The sequence below is a fragment of the Grampus griseus genome, assembly GCF_964374135.1.
Source record: "Grampus griseus genome assembly, chromosome: 3".
Classification (NCBI taxonomy): Eukaryota; Metazoa; Chordata; class Mammalia; order Artiodactyla; family Delphinidae; genus Grampus; species Grampus griseus.
Window position 1 is genome coordinate 170,948,020 of NC_139019.1, and position 20,005 is coordinate 170,968,024.

At 63.4% G+C, this 20,005-nt stretch overlaps 1 protein-coding gene across 1 annotated transcript; it reads right to left on the minus strand.

Moving 5' to 3' along the window:
• Positions 1-258: 258 nt before the first annotated feature.
• KLF16 (KLF transcription factor 16) lies at positions 259-10,996 on the minus strand (the record flags this gene model as incomplete). The annotated part of the gene is made up of 2 exons (XM_082650941.1): positions 259-2,599; positions 10,540-10,996. 2 exons carry the CDS (start codon positions 10,994-10,996, stop codon positions 2,298-2,300), a joined length of 759 nt encoding a protein of 252 aa, XP_082507067.1. The 3' UTR covers positions 259-2,297.
• Positions 10,997-20,005: the final 9,009 nt, after the last annotated feature.

Below are 20,005 nucleotides of genomic sequence, written 5' to 3' on the forward strand. Positions count from 1 at the left end.
GGGGCGCAGCTGCTCGAGGCGTGGGTGCCGCTGGACTGCAGCACGCGCCACGCGCAGCAGAGGGCAGCCCCCCCCGCACCTTAGGGCTGGAGGGGCGTTGCCAAGACCGCCACTGGGTCCCCGAATTCACTAGCCCACTGCCTCAGTTTCCCCAAGAGGAGGCTGGGGACCCCATTGGCGAGGGGGACAGAGGGACTCAGAGGGCCCACCGGCTCGGACCAGCGATGGGAAAAACCACAAGGCTCTGGAAATCGGGTTTAAAAAAGACATGTTTAATTAATTAAATACCAGGATGAGGCCAGGCAGGGCAAGGGGAGGGGGGGGTCACCCGAAAGCACAAATCCCTTAGGACCCTACCCCACCACACCTCGAGAGGCCACAGCTAAAATGGCTGGAGCCAGACCCCAATGACCATCGGTCCCTCCAGACTCCTGGACACGGGGGGGGGGGGAGGGGGGCAGGGACAAGTTCTCAGCTCCCTGGGTCCTCAGACCACAGTCCAACCCCCGCGGACATGCACCGGCCAGGGCTGGGACAATGAGGGGGGCGTCCAGACAGACACAAAGGGAAACAAGGCCCGGGCCCGCCCTCTGCCCCCTGGACTAAGGCATCTCACCACTGCGGGAAGATCCTCCGCAGCCCCACCGCCCTCCCCAGGACCCCAGGCACCTGTCCCTGGATCCTGCCAGGGCCGTTCCGGTCCACGCTAGTGCCATCCAAACGCCCCAGCCGCCAACTGGGAGGCAGGAAGGTTCTGGAACACAGAGGGGTGTCACAGACCTCGTGCAGCCAAAGGCGGGATAGGCCTTTTCAGGGTATGGGACAGGGAGCCTGGGTCCCTTCCCATTCCAGGGCCGGGGTCTTCAGTCCCTCTGTCCAAAATGAAATCCAACCGCAGCCACGGTGGGAAGACACCAGGAGGGGACGTGATATCTGTCCTTCCTCATCCTAAGTTCAGACCACGCAGGCCCTCCCCCACACACCCACAAAGCCTGAGGACAACAGACCACCCACCGGGGCCCAGATCAAGGAAGAGATTGGCGCCTGAAAAAATATTCTACCCGGTCCAAAAAAATCGAGCTATCCCAGGGGGTTCGGGGGTCAGCCCTCCCACTTCCCGCCCGCCCGCCCGCGTGGGCGGGACCTCAACCGCTGGTCCAGTGGCCATGCCCGGGGCAGGATGGAGCAAGGGCCCGGGGCCTCCTCACCCCCATCCGCAGGGCGGGGAAGGGGTGCATTTCGCCCAAAGGCTGGCCTGGTCCCAAATAGGAGGGATTGATTGTCACGTGATGCTGCACAAGGCCAAAGTCGGGGACTCTTCCCCTTCAGGAGAGGGGAGCCAGCCATCCAAACTGGGGGCCAGCTTCCCCACAGACTCTCTCACTGACACATTCGCACACCCACCCAGAGGGGCAAGGCAGCCCCCCAAGCCAGCAGACAGCGGAAAATAAATAAGCCTGCAGTAACTCCCATCCGGTGATATTCGCGCCCCGCACCCCGCCCCCACCGTGAGTCAAATTGCTCTTTGGAAGAACCCCCCTTTCTCTCCCTCCCTACCCCAAGTCTCAGAAGCAAAACCGGTACCCCTATGGAAACCCTACGACCTCCCCCGTCCCCACCCACTCAGCCCTCGAGGCTGGGGAGCTGAGGGGCCCCTCCCATGAGCAATGGGGTAGAACCTGTGGACACCTGAGATTGAGTACCCGAATGGGGGCGGCCGGGCCACACCCCCGTTTCCCTGAACGTCTCCAATGGCTTTCGGTGGGGGTGAGGGGCTCCCGGGGCGGGGGATGGGGGGACACGAGGCAGCCCGCGGTAACCCCTGGTTCACCTATGGCTCTTTGCACACTTCATCCCAACCTGGACAGAGGGGCCTGGGGACCAAGTGTGAACACCGGTTAGGGGGTGCCTTTCTTGGGCCACCTCCCCCCAAGGCCCACACGTCCCTCAAAGCAGGGAGGTGGCGAAGGGGGAAGGGGGACGCCTCCTGGCCACCCACCCGGGGTCCCTGTTTAACAGCTGGGAAGAGAGTTAACGATCATGGCTATATACAGACACGGGGCCACTACCCCTCCCGAGAGCAAACTCCAAGGCCCGGATGACCCCGGTCCAGTCTCAGACCCCTCCTTGTTTTCTCGAGGGGGCAAGGGCATCTTGGGGGGCCCTCAGGGGGACACTGGAAGGGGCCGGGCTGGCGGTCAGTCCGTTCCCCGCCCCGGGCCGGGACAGCAGGCGTGTTGCTGGTACTCCATGCCCAGGCCCAGCGGGGGCGCGCTCAGGGCGGCTGGACTGGGACTCTACAGGCCGGCGGGAGCCGGGCTGGGCACCGGGCTGGGCGCGGGGCTGCCCGCCAGGCTGCAGGGCAGCGAGTCGCTGGGCGAGGTGCTGCGGGCGCCTGGGCGCCGGAGCAGTTCCGGGCGGAAGCCGGGGTGGCGGCGCGCGTGCTTGGTCAGGTGGTCGCTGCGGGTGAAGCGCTTGGAGCAGAGCGGGCAGGGGAAGCGCTTCTCGCCCGTGTGCGTCCGATGGTGGCGGGCCAGCTCGTCGGAGCGCGCGAACTTCTTGTCGCAGCCCGGCCAGTCGCAAGCGAAGGGGCGCTCACCTGCGCGGAGGAGGCGGAGGACAGACAGACATTGGTCAATGTCGGGGGAGAGAGGGAGAGGAGGAAGTCCCATCAGATCCCCAAAGGTCCTCGTCATCTGCCTCATCCCTCCCCACCTCGTTCTAGAGGCTGAATTCTGGGCGTGAATTTAAAACGTGTAGATGTTTAAAGAAAACGGCCCCAACTCATTTCGCGAACCCCCGTGAATACTCTCCCCTCTATTTCCTACGACTAATGGTAATCAGACTGGGAGCAGCTGCCATGGGTTGAAAAGAGAATCTACAGAGACCGCGTTCTCCCAGGACCGCGCGCCCGCGCGCCCCCACCCCCAGGAAGGCGCCACCTCGGTGTCATGTGTACTTGGCACACACGTGTCCGCTCCGAACGCACGTCGAGTTTTCGGAGAGGCTTCTTATGCAAACGGGTCCTGCCGTCCCCACTCCCGCGAAACTCCCTTCTGCCCTTCCTGTGGGGGCATTCGGGGTCTCCCAGGTGCTCGCGATCCCAGTCAAGCCCCTTCCTTTTGGAAATGACCACCCCGTGGGGTGCACCGTCTGGGCAGCCTCCCATGCCTTACGCCACTGCTGACCCTCGTGGCCCCTCTACAAGCTGAGGGACATGTGAAGGGACCCCCAACCCCGGCCAACCCCGGGGCCGCACTCGCAGGGTGCGGAGGGACGCAAGGCGAGACGGGGACAGCCCCTGGGTGTGCGCGGGGAAGGGGCGGAGCCCGAGGCAGCCCAGGACTCGCCCCGCCCCAGCGGAGCAAAGGCGAGGGGAGGGGCGGGCCGCCACCGGCAACTTCCTCCGCAGACCCCTCCCACCGCCAAGCCGGCCTCGCCCATCCTGCCCCTGCGGGCCACGGCCTTCCCCGCCTGCCAGTCCCCACCCGCCCATCCCTTGGGGGGGTCTCCGCCCCGGAACAAGGTCGCCCGACCCCCCTCATCAACCCGGGGGGTCACCCGACCCCCCTCATCAACACATCAACGTCTGTGTTGTCAGCGTGTCCCCAGCCGACCCCGGGGGACCCCCGCCACGCCCCAGGCCCGGGGGCCGTGAAGCACCCAAGAGTTTGCACCCTCCTGGACCCAGCGCCGGGTACCTGGGACCCTGGAATCCCCAGGCGTTGTGTTGCCCAATGCTCAGGGGGGTTGCAGGGTGTGTTGGGGGTGGATAGAGTGTGGACACGTGGGCAGGGTCGCCCCTCGTGGCACTGGACGGAACCCAGCAGAGGAAGAGGGGGAGGCCAGCTGGGGGGCAGGAGGGGGAGCCACAGTGGGGTCAGGGTAGGTTACACACTGGGAGGCCCACACCGAGCACTGGGGACTGCGGTGACCCAGGCTGACCCTGCCTCAGGAAACACGCCCACCGGTGGGGGAGGTGCTGAGGGAGACAGACTGAAGGGTGTCCTCAGCCGAGAATCAGAGAAGCACCTGAAAAGCAGCACCCTAGTGGGGGCGTGCACCGCTGACCAGGAGCCGGAGGTGGGGGCCATGGGACAGACCCGCAGCCGTGGGGTGGGGGGAACCTGCATTCTCAGGGTGACCCAGTGACATCTCTGCTCTGGAAGCTCAAAGCCCGCCCTGGGGAGAGGGCTGGGAGGGGGAAGGGATCGCGAACCACTGAGGGGCACCAGTGGACTTCAGAGGGGCTGCCCAGGAGAGAGCGGGACTAAAACCTCCCCTCCCCCACCCCTTCCTCCTGGTCGCACTCGGACACCACCAGCGAGGCAGAAAAGCGGGGGGGGGGGGGGTCAAAGCCCAGCAGCCTCCCCCAGAAAGTTTCTTGTGGGATACCTGTCGGTTATACTCACGGCTGGGGGAGGGCACGCCCCAGGAGGCTGGGGACCCAGACGCGCTGGTGCCACCTCCCCCAGGGGTCACAGGCCACAATCATGGTGCTGGGGGGAGAGCAACTGTCCAAGACCACAGGTGGCCCCAAATCCCTGGGGCTGCCCCCCCACCCCCCCACCCCCCCACCCCCCCCCATGCTTCCCCTGCAACAATCCAGCAGGCAGAGTCCGCAGCCGCTGGGGGAGGGGCCCCGGCGGGGACGTCCTCCATAGAATCACAGGGCTCAAAACAGCCCCAGAAGGTACACCCCACCCCACCCCACTTGGAATCGACAGGTCCCGAGGGCCTAAGTCTGGGGGCGGGGCTGCTGGCTTCCAAGCAAACGGGGGCCTGGGGGAGCGACGCCCCTCCGAGGGGCATGCGGCCTTGTCGCCATCTTGCAGGACGCAGGCGGGGGAGAAGGGGGGGGAGAGGGGGGCCAGCCCGCCACGGGTGCGCCCCACAGTTGGCTCACTTCCCCATTTAGGGCAGCGGGGCCCGCCTCCCGCCCTGCCCTCCCCTCTCTCCGTCCCGCAGCTCTACTTTGCCACCAGCAGGTTGCAAGAGCGGTGCCAGTGCCCGCAGGGGCCGGACGCCTGCAGCCGCCGGGAACACAGCTGCCGCACGTAGCTCAGCGGCGGCAGGGACATCCGCAGCCCCAGCCGGCCCCGCTCACGTGGTCCCGCTCCCGCCGGGGCCGGGGGTCGCCTCGCCGGCTGGCCGCCTGCCAACCCCGCCCCACGCCGGGTTGCCGGGTTGCTGGGTAGCGCAGCGCACGTGCACACGTGGGTGGCGCGGCCCGGGGCTTGCAGGCTTCCCTCCCCACAACGTCGGGCGGATGCCTGCAGGATGCCAGGGCCTGCCACCCTCTCAGTCCTCTGGCCGGGAACGGCGGTAACATTCAGAGGCTCAGAGCCGGCATGCCGGGTGCAGCTGCCTGTCTGCTGAGTCCACCTGGGTGCCGGAGGAGGATGCGGTGGGCGGGGCTGCGGTGGACTTGACCCTCTGACTTGGGCTGGGACTAGGGGTGAGCTCAGGACGGCCGGAAAGGAGGTCCTGGCGACCGTGCGCCAGGCCTGGCTCAGTGTGCTCAGCCTTCACGGGGGACAGTGCCCCACCTTCCCGGGCTGGGGCTGGGGGCCAAGGGTCTGACAGCTGACCTTCACTGTGACCTCCTGAGGTCATCACTAACCTAAGAGGGGGGTGTGTGGCCCACAGCCAACCCTTGCGCAAATGCCCACCTACCAGGTGGACTGCACCGGGGGAGGGGCCCAGGTAAGGTAGCATCCCAGGAGAGCTGGAGAAGGCTGGGACTGCAGCAGGTGCGGGGGCAAGGGGCTTCCCAAAGGAGACAGGCCTGAGCAGGCCGCGAAGGACAGTACGGACATACAGCCAAAAGGATTGAAAATTGATGGTGAGGTCCGGGGGTCAGAGCACAGGGTCCCCGTGCGGCTGGCCATCCTGATGGCTTTAACAAAGACCAACCCGTGCGAAGTTCATGTGCTCTGTGATCTTAAATACTCCCTAGACGTTAGCCACCCCCATCTCTCTCCCTGTCCTCGCCCCTCCTGTAGGTTTTCCATTTCAATTGCTCTGCGGTTGCCACCAAAAACCGTAGGCAGGGGTCTTGCAGGCCCTCACCTCCCCACGTGGTACCTGGCAGCAAATTCCATCAGAGCCCCTTTCAAAATATGTCCAACCACCCCCCCCCCCGCCCCAGCTCAGCCCAGGAGTGAGGCGGCAGCCCATCGGCGGGTGCCTGGGCCGCCCAGCCTGTGCTCTGCTCCCTGGCTCGGAGTCGAAGCTGAAGTCTTCACTGTGGCCTCGCTTCTCTGCAGCCCCGGTAGCTGCTCCTCACGCACCGCCTGGAACCTCTCCCCCATCACTCCGTCCCTTCTCTGTGCTAACGTCACCCTTCAGAGCAGACGCTCCTTATCCCGCTGGGGTACCCCCCCCACTGTCCCCGTTCTCGGCTTTCTTATGCTTATGCTCAGTCTCTCCTGGGAATGATATGTGCCCCCCACCTGACCATAAAGCTGACAGCACAGGCCTGGCACACCGTGGGTGCTTAACACATCCGTGGAAAGCGTCTACAAGCCCCAAGAATGGCACTCAGGTTGCTACAGCTCCAGCAGCAGCTAACCAGCTAGCTTGCTGGTGCGTCATCTGGTTTACCTCCCCACCCCCCAGGTAGGAGCCACCACTACCCCCGTTTACATAAAAAGCGGGCCACCTGCCACCCCACACCTCTCCTCCCTCCTGGGGAACCCAGGCTGCCCTCGCTTTGCTTCCCCACTCGGACTGGCATCTTCAGCATCGGGGGTGATGGCCCACTCAGTGCCTGTGTGTTCAGGCCCCCCAGAGCATGTGTGTTCCGGAGCCCCGCTGTTCTGGAAACGGGACTGGGTGAGGGTGGCCCCCCTCCCTCCCCGGGAGGCCAGCTCCTCAGGCTGGTATCGTGTGCCAACTCCCGGGCCATCTGGGCCAGCTTTATCAGGGAGCCTGGGTGGGGGGTGGTTATCGCCCCTTGCAAGGTTGGGGGCACCCTCCCCCGCCCCCCAGCTGGGGCACCAGCACCGTGAGCAGTCCCAGCTGCTCGCTGCACCCTGCTGCGGGAGGAGGGGGCTGGGGGGCGGGCAGTCCTGGGCACTCACACCCCACCCCACGCCCTGGCACTGCCCCATTCTGGCCCCCCAGATAAGCCACCAGTCTCCTGCGCCCCACCTGGCACGCTAGGGGCGCTCACAGCTCTGCGAGGCGTGGAGGTGGGGTCTGCTGACTCAGACAGCCCTGGGGGGTGCGGTGGCTACTTCCCCTCTGGGCCTCAGTTTCCCTGTCTGCCTCTCCTCCTGGGGGCCTGTTCAGCAAAGAATACCACCACCACCACCCCCCTTAGGCCACTCGGCAAACAGGGGTCGCCCTAGCCGCCTCTTGTCCCCCAAGTCCTGGGCCTTGTCCCTCCCACCCAATTCGTGCGGTGGCCCACTGCTCTCCCTCCAACACAGTGGCCCCCCTCCTCGATCCCTCCGCCGGATCCTAATCCCTTCCCCATAAACGGATTTTCCTCTGCAAAGCCAGGCCTGCCCGCCCCCCCCACCTGCCCTTGGGATTAAAGGGCACACTTACCTACTCTGCCCCCTCCCCACCTCCCACCCACCACAGCCACAGCCCTCCAAATCCACGCCCCAGGGTCCCTGCCCCCACCCCCAGCAGCCAGGGTGCCGGCCCCTCTCCTGGGACACACCCTTCCCTGCTACATCTGACCCCGCGGTGTCGCTCAGTGGCCTCTTCCTACAGGAAGCCTTTTCCTCCATCACCGCTGCTGTCACTGTCCCCCCAGTGTTCCAGGAGTCCCGGGGGACGGGGGCTGGGTCGTCCCCACAGTGCCTCTCACACACTGTAAAGGCTCAGCTACTCTTGCTCTGGCTCAAGCAGACAGGGTTTTACAGGGGGTCTCAGCTGGAGGTATTGCCGCAACGCCCAGGGGACACTGGATGATGTCTGAGAACATATGTCATTGTCACAACGGGGGGTGCTCCAGGTGGGGGCCAGGGAGGCTGCTCAACACCCTACAGTAGCCAGGACGCCCCACACAGACAATGAGCCCCGAAGTCAGCAGGGCCGAAGGGGAGACCCTAGACTAACAGCCCCACTTCCAGATCTCAGCTCCTTGCGGGGAGGGGGCCTGAGCCCACCAGAAGGTGCTGGACACTGGGGGCACTGGGGCAGGGGAGCAGTCCGGAGACAAGGGAGGTTGGGAGAGCGAGGAGTCGATTGCCAGCCTCTCCGCCCCCGCCCCACCTCCCTCCCTCTCCCTCTCGGTATCCACGGCAACCGCGTCAACATCTCCTGCAGCTTCCCAGTCCTTCCGTGCCCCACACTGAAGGCAGGAGAGCTCCTTCTGGGCCAGGGGCTGCGGGCCAGACACAGGGGACCGGAGGACAGCCGTCCCCGCTCCCCCAGAGCTGGGTGGCCCTGTGAAGGACCCCATCGCCCCTCCTGGTCTCCCCACCCCAAACCTCTGTGCCAAATGGAGCAGGGATGATGAGGCACCACACTCAACTCGCCTGGCTCCTGCTGGGCCTGCTTGCTCATCTGTAAAATGGGGCCAGGCCAGGATGGGAGCTCTCTTTACTTTGCAGAGAGGAGAGCCGCCATCAGGCAGAGGCGGGTGGAACGGGACTCCCTCCCAAAGGCCCTCGGCGGACAACGGCGCAGCAGACAGCCATCATCTAATTAAAGCTCCTCATCAGATCACTCCCCAGGCCTGCCCCCAGCAGTGGGCAACAAGGTCCAGACAAGCATGGCTTCCCCACCCCAAAACAGGCATAAAAACAGCTGCCCCCTCCCCTGGGGGCTGGAAAAACCCAAAGGCCTTGACACAAACCCTGGGTAGGGTTTGGTGGTCCTGAGCACTAAACAGATGCTGAATTAGCAATCACTGAGCACAAAGGTGCCCCAAACCCTCCAAAACCGGCACCAAAGGTGCCTAGGTGCACGACTTTCACTCTCAGGAGCAGCACCCCCCCCACCCCAGGGCCCAGCACCATTATTATCCAGGGGGCAGGGCATGGGGGGATGGCACCCTGCCCTTCCCCACCCATCACTGGGACACCCCAACTCAGTCCCCTGGGCCTCGCTTTCTCTTTAAAACCAGAATGGCAATACTGACATCCAGGCGCTCGACAAGGAATCCTTTCTCCCCCAAAGGCTTAGGGGGGCGGCCAGTACTGCCTGGGGGCCCACGGAGGTTCTCAAGGATCCCAGAATACCCTGGGGAAGTGTCCCTACAGAGCCACAGTGGGAAGGGGGGTGGCCACCCCCTTCACCAGACCCAGAGACTCAAACAGAATGTGGAAAAAAACAAACCAAACTAGAGCACTAGGGGGTCTGAGCCACTCTCAGGGGTCATACCATCCATGTCTCTGCCACAATGCTAGGTCCAACCCCGCTTCCATGCACCCGCTCCACGTGTTCCTACAGTGGGAGCGTGTCCACTGAGTCAAGCTGATGCACCCTACTGCCCGACGTGACCCCCATAACGGCCCTCAGAAGAAGGCAGCCCGGAGGCGGTAGGTAATGTGCTAGAAACGGACAGAACCACCAAGTCCAAGTGCACGCCCACCCAGCCCCCCTGCCCTTTCCAACAGAAGGAACACCTCCAATGTTCAAACTCAGGCTGGTGACCAAGGCCCACCATCCCCAGACCCCCAGCCCAAGAGAAAATCCTCAGGGTTGAGGGTGGGACTCCGTGGGGAGGACTGGGGGGACCCACAGGAGGAAAAAGAGGGGGTGACAGAGTGAAAGGGTGGCCAGAGCCCCCCTACCTCCGGCTCCCTAGCGGCCCTTCCCCACCCCCGGCTGGGCTGTGAGACGTGACAGTGTCGCGCGGAACCCACCCCCGCCCCCAAGCCTTCCCGGCTCCCGCTGCAGGCGGGGGCGTGGGGGGGACCCAGGAAGCTGCGAAACGCACTGAGGACGTGACACCCTTAGGGGTCCCCCTCCTCCCCAGACTCAAGCCCTAACCCGCACTCCCAGCCCTGCCTTCCGCGTTATTAAAATACATATAAAGGAAAAAAAAACGTGTCGGGCACCCCCCAACCTGGCTCTGCACCAGGCGCTCCGCCGCTCTCTGGGGTGAATCCTCGCGGCCACCTCGGAGGCAGCGCGCGGTTCCTCCTGCCTTTCTACAGAAAAGGAAACTAAGGCAGGAGAGAGAACGAGAACCTCAGAATTGGACGCTCCGACCACGATACCCACCAACCAGATCCGAAACCAACGGAAAATAAAAGAGAAACGAGGCCGAGAGCGAAGGAGACTGCCCGGGAGCCCCGATCCCGCCCGCGGACCCCGCCGCGACGCGCGCCCCGCGAGCCGCTGCCGCTGCCTCGGCGCCCGCCATCCGCTCGCCGCCCGACCGCGTGGCCGCCACGCCCCCCGCGCGCGCCCCACCCACCAAGGCCCCGCCCTCCCGGCCGGCGCGGCGGCGGCCCGGGCGCGCCCCCCTCCCCGCCCCCGACGCGCCACGCAGTTTCGGGGTCCCGGCGGGGGGGTGGGGGGAGCGCGGGAGGCCGCCCTCGCGCGGGCCGGGCACGCGGCCAGACTCACCTGTGTGCGTCCGCAGGTGCGACTTGAGGTGGGAGGACTTGTAGTACGCCTTGGCGCAGCCCGGGAAGGGACAGCGGTGGCTCTTGGCGGCGGCGGGCGCGGCGCCGGGGGCGCGGCCGGAGGACGGGGACGAGGCGGCCGAAGAAGAGGAGGCGGGCGAGGCGCCCCCCGGAGCGGCGCCGGGCCCGCCGCGCAGGTCAGCCAGGATGCTGGCGGCCAGCAGGTGGGGTGCGGCGGCGGCGGCGCCTGGGCCTGGGCCCGGGACGACGGGGGCCGGCGGCGGCGGCCCCGGGGGCCCGGGCGGGGCGGCCTCGCGGCGCGGCGCGCGCACATCCAGGCCAGCGGCCGGGCCCGCGCCCTCGGGGCCCGGTCGCCCGCGGTGCACCACGGCGCCTGAGGAGATGGCCATGAGCACGTCGGCGGCGAAGTAATCCACGCACGCCACGGCTGCCGACATGCCAGGCAGGGGCGGGCGACGCGGCCGAGCGGGCGGAGCGGAGGCGGCGGGAGCGGCGCCCGTCCGGCCGGCGGCGGCTGATCGAGTGCGGGAGGCGGAGGAGGAGGAGGAGGAGGAGGCCGGCGCGCGCCGCCGCCGCCGCCGCCCGCGCTCGGCCTGCCCCGCCCCGCCTGACGCGCCCTGACGCACCGGAGCCCGCGGGGGCGGCCGCGGCCCGCCCCGCCCGGAGGACGCCCCCTCGGGGCGCACGGCCACGCCCCCCGCCTGGCGCGCCCTCCACCACCCTGCCCGCTGCGCGCGGCCGCCGGGGGCGGGGCCGGGCCGAAGGAGCCGCCCCCTGGCGCGCCTACTCTGGCAACGGAGTACGCCTTCCCTCCTTCTCCGAGTGCTCCTTCCCCACGCGGGGCGCCAGGCCGGGGAGCCAGCCCCCTCTGGCCCTCCCTTCCCCCTGCGGCCACCCTTGGTCCGCTTCCCCGAGCACCTTCTCCTCACACCAGGAAGCTCCGCCCGGTCCCCGCTACGGTCCCGCCTCCGGGGCGCGCCCCGCCCCGTCCCGGCACGCCCCTCCCTCCTCGGAGGGCCACGCCCCCTAGGGCGCGCCCCTCCCTGCTCGGCGCGCGCCCCGCCTCCCCGCGGGCTCGCCCACCCCACGCTGGGGCGCGCGGCCGGCGGGGGCCCGCCCCTTCCTCGGACGCTTCCACCCTGGCCTGGGCGCGCCCCAGGTCAAGATGGGGGAGGGGTCGTTCCCCACGTGGCCCGGTGGGGGTGCGGAAGCGGCTAGCCCCGCCCCCCGGCCACGTGCGCGACCCTTCCCCCTCTTCTCCCCAGTTTGTGGCCCTGCTCGACCGCGCGCCCCCTGCCTTCTCTCGCCCGCTTGCTTTCATGGTGGGTGTCCCCCTCGCCGCTCCCGGAGACCCGCAGCTAGGCAGGGGAGGGGAGGACTCCCCGCCTGGTAGCGTCGAGCTAACGTGCGCTCGTTCCTCTTTTTTTGACCCATTCGGGAGTGAAGATGGTTGGGGTCACAAAGGGTGGGGCGCGGGGTGCTTTGGGTTGGAAGAGTGGGTCGGCCCCGCCAGAACAAGGGGGTCGGGAACATCAGTACCGGCGCCAGTCAGGGATCTTTGGGGCGCAGACGGGGCAAGTGGGGCCTCGGCAAGACCCCGAGGACGTCCTGGCCAAGTTGTTTAATGTCGATGACGCCAGGAACGCAGATGCCCGGGGTCCGCCCAACCCTCAGGTCTGAAGCAGCGGGCGCGGGGAAGTGGGGCGATGGGGTGGTCCCCTGCATTGCGATCATGCCCCCGCCCCTTCCTAGGCAGGCCACGGGGACCGTGCAGTGGCAGGAGCGGCCTCCAGGGGACCTTCCTGCACGGGTTCTTGTTTTCTCGGTGACCCGCCCTGAGCTGGGTGTGGACAGAGGCCGGGGGCTCTAGCCCAGACCCCATCCCGGGACTGAATACTCACCCTGGCCACCTGCAACACATACCCCCTCCACGCGCTGGCTGACAAGGCCTGGCTCCGCCCCATGCGTCCCCCTGGTCTAGGCCCGACCATCCTTGGTGGTGCCAGCTTGTGCCAGCCTCCTCTGGGGGCCCGCCCTTGCACAAGGGTGGACAGAAGGAGGGAGAGGAGAGGGGCATTGGAGCAATGACTTCAGGCTTCAGAGAGGAGACGCCGCTTCTTCCTTTAACAGATGAGCCCACTCCCACTCCAGGTGGGCACTTGGTGGGCGCCGGCTGTCAGCATTCCTGCTGGCCGGGGCCTCCTGTGCCTTTGAAAGTCTAGGAGGGTGGCCCACCTGGGCAGGCCCCCACCCTCCACCATCTCAGCACAGCCACCCGCAGGTCTTCCCCAAGTCCCTGTGCCTGGCCTCTCCCAAGTCCAGACAAGGCAGGAAGTGCTTTGCAGGCTGCCCCCATAGGCCCCAGCTCACCCCAGCATGTGGGGAAGAAGCAGGACAAGAAAGATGCCGGGACCCTTTGTTCGTTCCTTCCACTGATGTTTATAGGACCCCGAGCAAGATCTCCCCAGTGGCTTTGCCCTCCAGGGGCTCAGAGTCTAGGGCAAGGCAGCTGGGACTCAAGACAGTGGCACAGCGGATGGACACAGGCCTGGCAAGTGGAAGAAGTGGGGGTAGCATCCCAGAGATGGCTCCACCTGGGGCCTGCAGTTCAAGGGGGCAGCCACGGGAAACTGGGGCAATAACTTCCCACAGGCAAGCGAGGGGTGGACCATGGCAAAGCAGGGCTTAGGACTGCCGTCCCGGCTGTGCCTGGCAGATCTCACGGCCCCAGACAGACCATTTTCTCAGAACCCCAGGTGTGCACTCGCTCCCACGGATAATCAGGGTCTTGGACCTGTGGCTTTCTTCCACGGACCACTTGCGCAGGCAGGAGACCCCAGGCGGGGGACCACACTCCACCCACAGTGTTTCTGTTCACACCCCAGGCCCCGGGGGATGCCTGGGTGACCCCTGATGACCCCCCCTGCCCCACCTTGACCCCATGCCCACCTCTGCCTTATGTTTTGTCACCCTATCCTCACTACAGCCCTTCAGGAGTTGTCACCCCATTTCATAGATGAAGACATCAAGGCTGGGAGAGGTCTCAGAAGTGGCCTGAAGTGGCTGGCCCACGTGGAAGAGCTAGGAGGCAGCAGAGGGTTTAGGGGCCTGAGCTTCTGTCCTGGCCGGGGCACCCACACAGAGGTCAGTCCCTTCTTTCTCCAGACCTCAGTTTCCTCACCTGTAGATGGGGGCCCATCTCTAGCCTTCCCTTCTGGCACCAACGAGTTCAGGGGGGCTCTCGCCAGACCACAAGGCCCATGGAGCCAAGCTGGGCAGAAGCAGACACAGGGAGGTGTGGAAGGGAAGGGGGCTCAGAGGGTGAGCCTTCCAGCTGCCAGTGAGGGGAAGGCAATATAAAGTGGAGCGCATTGGAAACATGGATGCCCTGGGGCCCCAACAGGTCAGAGTGGGAATCTAGGCTCGTGTACCTGCGTGTACATCTGTGTGTCTGTATGTGTAGACATTCTGGAAGGACCATAGCTTTTTTTTTCTTTTAAAGACAGTGAACCCTTTACTTTTTGTCTTAATAGTACTTTCTGTATAGTTCAACCTTTTTTTTAATCCATGTGGATTTATTACTTTTATTTTCTTTAAATGTCAGTAGATATCTAGGCAGTGCAATTATGGGCCATGGGCCCTTTCCTTTCATACTTTTCCATATGAAAAGTTTTTTTCTTTTTGTTTTGGACATGCCATGCGGCTTGCAGGATCTTGGTTCCCCCAGCAGGGATCAAACCTGGGCCCCGGCAGTGAAAGCACAGAGTCCTAACCACTGGACTGCCGGGAAAGTCCCTGAAAAGTTATCTTCTAAATAACTCCCCCGCTTTGGTGTGGGCTGGGCTGAGGACAGTAACCTGCTTGTGGGGAAACCTGGGGACCCCACCTTAGCCAGGAGGTCAAGGTCGTCTTCAGGGTGTCAGCAATCCCCAGTGGGATGTAATGAGAAGGGCACCTCACTTCTGGGTGTTCTTCCCTATACCCATAGCCCTGGTCTGATCACGAGAAAACCTCAGAAAGGCCCAGATTAGGGGACATTTACAGAAATTCCCGACTGGTCCCCAAACTGTCAAGGCCATGAAAAACCAGGAAAGACTGCAGGAGCGTCACAGGTTTTAAGAGGGTAAGGAGACATGATGACTGAAGGCCATGTGGGCTGCTGGGTCGGACGCTGGAACAGAACAGGACGTTAGTGGGAAAACTGCGGAGACAGGGAAAAAAGTCTGGAGCGTGAGAATGGGCAGGTACACAAGTTAGTCCTTGGTTTTCACAAGACCCTCCCACGAGGGGCGCTGGGGGAAGGCTAGACATGGCAGCTTTTCTGTAAACCCCAAACTAGTCCGAGGTGAACATTTGAAATTAAACACGAGGAGTGGATGCTAGCAGTCCACATCGGAGGCACCAGGAGTTCTACATTTTCACAGCTGTGTACAGAGCTGTCACAGCTGTAAATGTGGTACCTTGTGACCCAGCAATTCCACTCCTGCAAAGGTACACAAAAAATATTTTTTCTTTTTTAAAGCCGTGCACCGTGCGGGATCTTAGTTCCCCGACCAGGGATCGAACCCGTGCCCCCTGCATTGGGAGCACAGAGTCTTAACCACTGGACCACCAGGGAAGCCCCCATCCCTGTTTATTTCTAACTTGTGTCAGATTACTCACCGTGGTCCTAGGGGTTGGTCACACATAGGAGGTGCAGAAGGCCCCAGCCCAGGCCTAGCCGGGCAGTGGGCATGTGGCTAACTTCCCCCGCAGGAGGTGCCAGGTCCCTGCTCCCAGCTTCTGGGGAGAGACCCAGCCCACCCGCCCACCCCCGCAACCCGTCCCTTCTCTAGGAGCGGGAGGGGGCGGGTATGGCCTGAGCCCCGTGAATTCCCTCCCCAGGGCCCCTGCTCATCCTCCATTCCTTGCTGGCCTGGGACCAACCCCTGGAAAGCAGGGGCTTCTGGAGGAAAGTTTCAGATGGCCAGATGCAGTGGGGGCCACCTATGGGCCTGGCCTCCTTGTGCCCTGCTGGGGGAGATGACAAGCCCTCTTCAAGGCCCTCTCCTGTAACGTGGGTTGCGCGGCGCTCTGCTGGGCTTCAGAGAGCACCTGGCTCGGCTCCTCCCAGCGATGACCATGACCACAGACAGGCCCATCCCTTCCACCTCACCTGGACGTGCTGTGGACACGTCCCAAGTGTGGTCCAGGGGCAGTGGTCCAGGGCAGTGGTCCCTGTGTCCCAAGACCACTTGAGCACCAGAGAGCCCAGGCCTGAGTCCTGTCAGGGTCCCAGGCCTTCTTCTCTGGGCAGCTTGGCCAGAGCAATCTCCCCTGAAGTTGGGACAGTGGGGACGGCGACCCCAGTAGCCCAGGGTTGTCGTCGTGAAGATCCACTGCACACGGCAGGAGCTTCGAAACTTAAGGGGGACGCTGATGCTGGGCTGGCACTCCCACCTGACGGAATCGCACAATTAACACGTTGGCCCTGCACCCTGACCGTGAAGCATACAGACAAGTGCCTGCCCTGGGGGAGCGCCCAGGCCCTGGGTCGGGGTGCCGGGGGCCCTGAGGGGTGGCACCCACCACGAGGCCCCATCTCAGATCTGGGCCCTGGGGGGACCACAGCTCCTCACATAACCTTAGCCACTACGCGTCAGGGAGGACACTGAACTCCCCAACCTCTTCTGGGACCCCTGGGGCCCCCCAGTTAACACGAAGACAGCAGAACCAGAGGGGTGGGTCCCACCAGTTCAGCCTGATGGGGGGTGGGCAGTGAAGCAGGGTCGCCGGAGGAAGGAAGGGAGGATGGACGGAGGGCCCTCGGGGGCTGGGCCCTGCAGGAAGTCCAGCCGGGGCTCCTGAGGGCGAGGGGCATGCGCACAACCCGGACCCCACCCTCGGGGAGGGGCCTGTGCCTGGCTGAGGCAGCCCCACCCCCTGGGCGGGCTGTGTCCCCCGGGGTCTCTGGGTGCCAGGCGAGCCTAGGCCGCGGATCAGAGAGCCTGGACCCTGGTTCCGGGACCCAGGGGCCAGGTGTCAGGTGAGGTGCGCCAGGCCAGGTGTCGAGCGGAGGACGCGAGGCTCTGGGGAGCCGGGGAGCGCCTGCTGAGCAGCGCAAGAACGCTGCCCGGTGTGAACACGTGTGTCCTGGGAAATTCACAAAATGGAGAACCGAAAGTTGGCCCTTGTCCCAGGCGGCCTGGCTCATGGGCCGTACCAAGTGGAAAGGAAGGGGGGGGGGTGCATCCCGGAAGGTACCACTCCCCCATCACAGCCCCTGCGGTTCAGAGGCTGAGCCCCTCAGAGGCACCCCCCGTGGGAAAGGCGAGTCCCCCGCAGAAGGGCAGAGCCCGCCGGCCGGGCCAGCCTGAGGAGCCCCTGGCCTTAGCTTATCCCTTCCTTGCAATGGGCAGGCACCGGCGAGTAAAGCACTGTGCTGACCTCAAGCAAGGTCAGCACCTCGCACTGTGACTACATGGGGGCCAGGGGGGAGGCCCCAAAGGCTTAAGTTTTCAGAATCCTATCTGTCAGAACTAGCATTACAGGGAACATGTTCAAGCCGTCAGCTATTTATTATGACAGAACTTTTCTTGATTTTCACGAGGGGAGTTGGGGCCTCCAGACAGTAAAGAAGTCAGCAGGGTTCAGGATGACTGGGGTGATAGAGTCTAGAAACAGAGCCCCGGACATGGAGAGCCCCTCGTGCGTGCGGTAAAGGCGGTGCTTCAGTCGGGGAAAAGAATGGCTTTATCGGGAAATGGCTTTGGGGTCGAACGATTTGGGAAAAAGCAGGTTGGGTTCCTACCTTACTCCTTCTCAGAAGTCCTTTCTAGAGTTAGACCAAAAATTTAAATACATATTTAGAAAACAAACCATTATATTTACATAAGAAAACATCAAACGTTTTACAATCGTGGAGTAGGGAAGATATCTCTGAGCACTATACAAAATGCAGAAGCCATATTGATAAGGTAATGACTGATAACGATTTTAAGTGCCTGGCAAAACTAAATAAATAAAATTAACAAACAAACGAAAAAAAAAAACCAAAGAAACCCACACACAATCCAAGTCAAACACGAATGACAAGTTGGAAAAAATATATATCTTTTTTAAGACAGTGGGCTAATTTTCTTCGTCTGTAAAGTGTTCCTATAAAACAGTAAACCAAGAACCCAACAGAACCCAACCCAAGAACCCAATAGTAACATCAAGAACCCAATGGACAAAGAATGTGAAATACAAATGGCTTTTTAAGTATATACATGTTTATAATAGACTTCCAGTTTCAAAATGATTATATTAGTGGTAGAAATGATCAACATAAAAACAAATCTGACAGAAGCACTGAGATGTTTGATTATACTTCTAGGAAACACAAATGAAGCTACAATGAAATACTATTTTAAGGGCTCACATACCCATTTAGAGTTCTATGGAAAGCCCTTGGATCTAGTCCTTCTGTATTAAGGAATTCAGCCTCCAGAAGTACTCGTACTTGGGTAGGAAGATATTTGTACGAGGATACTGGACCTAGCATTGCCTGCTACAGAAGACTGGAAAAAACCTACATCTCAACCAACAAGAAACAGGATGAATAAATTATAGTGCTAATAAACTGGCGTGGCCACCAGGAGGACTGGATCCAGTCTATCTATGTAGGGGAAACTCAACACTCTCCAAGGCACGCTGAGTAAGAGGATCACACTTTTGTATAAACTCATTAGGTACACATGCACTTTCTTTGTTGACACATAAGAAACTGCTTCCTCTCTGCCCCAGTGGAGGGGAGCACTTGAGGTCAGGGGTGGGAAGAACACTGAGTTTTCACCCAACACTCTTCTATACTCTGAATTACTCTGTGTGTCTGAAAACATTTTTGTTCAATCGTGAGCCGTCGCTTTGGACTTGCTGCACTGCGGAGCCCCGGCACTCAGGGAACTTACATTCTGATGGGGTGAAAAGACGGCGGGCTCTTGTGACACGGGCAGCAGTGGGGTCAGTGGGAGCACAGGGCTGGGGGGCGGCTTCGAGGAAGAAATACTGCAGCGGGAGGCTGAGGAGCCGGACGTGCTGAGGGGGATCGGCAAAGGCCGGGCCATAGTGGCGGCACGTCGGTCACGAAGACCACTCCGTGCAAAGGCCCCGCGGCGGAAAGGACCCGATGCTCTCTGCTCCCGAGAGAACACACCCCACGTTCAGTTTTGCTCCTAGACGTCCTGGATTATCAAACACGAGCCTAGCCTCCCAGCGGGAGGGCCCGTGGAGCTCGGGAGGGTCAAGGCCGGGCACCGTCCTGGGTCAGGGACGGCGTGCCCGGGGCCACTCCCGGCTCTTCCAGCGCCCCAGGCCCGAGGGCCAGCTGTGAGCCACAGAGAGCGCTGACACACACCCGCCGCCGTCGGCCGGCCCGCTGGGCGCGCCCCCACGACCGGGACGGCGGCAAGGGCAGGGCCGGCCAGCCGGAGCCCCAGCCGCTGCCACTTACCGCGCACGCCGCGGTCTCCTCGCGCTTCGCCACCCACCGCCTCCGCCGTGCGCGCGCCACCCCACTTCCGCTTTCGCCCGGCCGCGCCCCTTGCCGTCTTCCCCGCCCCCAGGCCGAAGCACTGCCCCCTCTTAAAGGGGCCGCGGACCCCGAGGGGCCGAGGCGGAAGCATCGCCGGCTCCCGGCCTCGCCACTGCCTAGTGTCGCCACACACGCCGAGCCGCCGCCCGACCTCGGGGTGGATGACAGGCCTCTGAGGCCTTACCCACTCTAGAGTGCCGCCCTTGGAGGTCGCAGGGGGTACTCCGGAGGCCGTTGATGAGCCAGGCGTCTGGCCAGGGTCCAGGGTGACGCGGACCGACCCTGTCTTCAAGGGCACCCCGGGCGGAGGATACAACTCAGACCAAGGTCCGGAGGCGTGTTGCGGGGTGCTCATGGTGACCTCATTCCTGGGGAGGCCCCACGCGGCCTCGGACCTGCCACTGCCCTCCACTGGACCCAAGCGTCCCCGTTTGCAAGACTCTCTTAGCTCTCTGGGCAGCGGGAGCCGAGGACGGGTGGGGTGGGATGGGAAGAGCAGCCCTGCGATGTCTACCACACGGGCACGGAAGGGTTGTCTGCCTCTCTGGGGGCCCGGAGCAGGCTCAGCCTAAACCGGCGGCGGCCACTTCCACCCCCAGGGTTGTCTCGGAGACAGGAAGCCCACCACCCTCCCCAGGCGCGCCCTCTGAGCACGCAGCGTCCTGGGTTCAAATGCTGCTGCCCCTCCGTCACCACCCAGGCAACCTGCAGCCCCAAGGACCCGAACTGGACCCCTCTTCTGTAGGGAGTGACCTGACATCCGCAGTTGTGAACTTTCCTTGGGGGGTTGGGGACAAAGCCCGGCCCCCTCTTCGTGCTTGCTGAGCCCCAGGAAGAGCACGCATGAGCCAAGAAAGGGAGAGGAACCTTAAAATTTTAAATCTTTAATTTC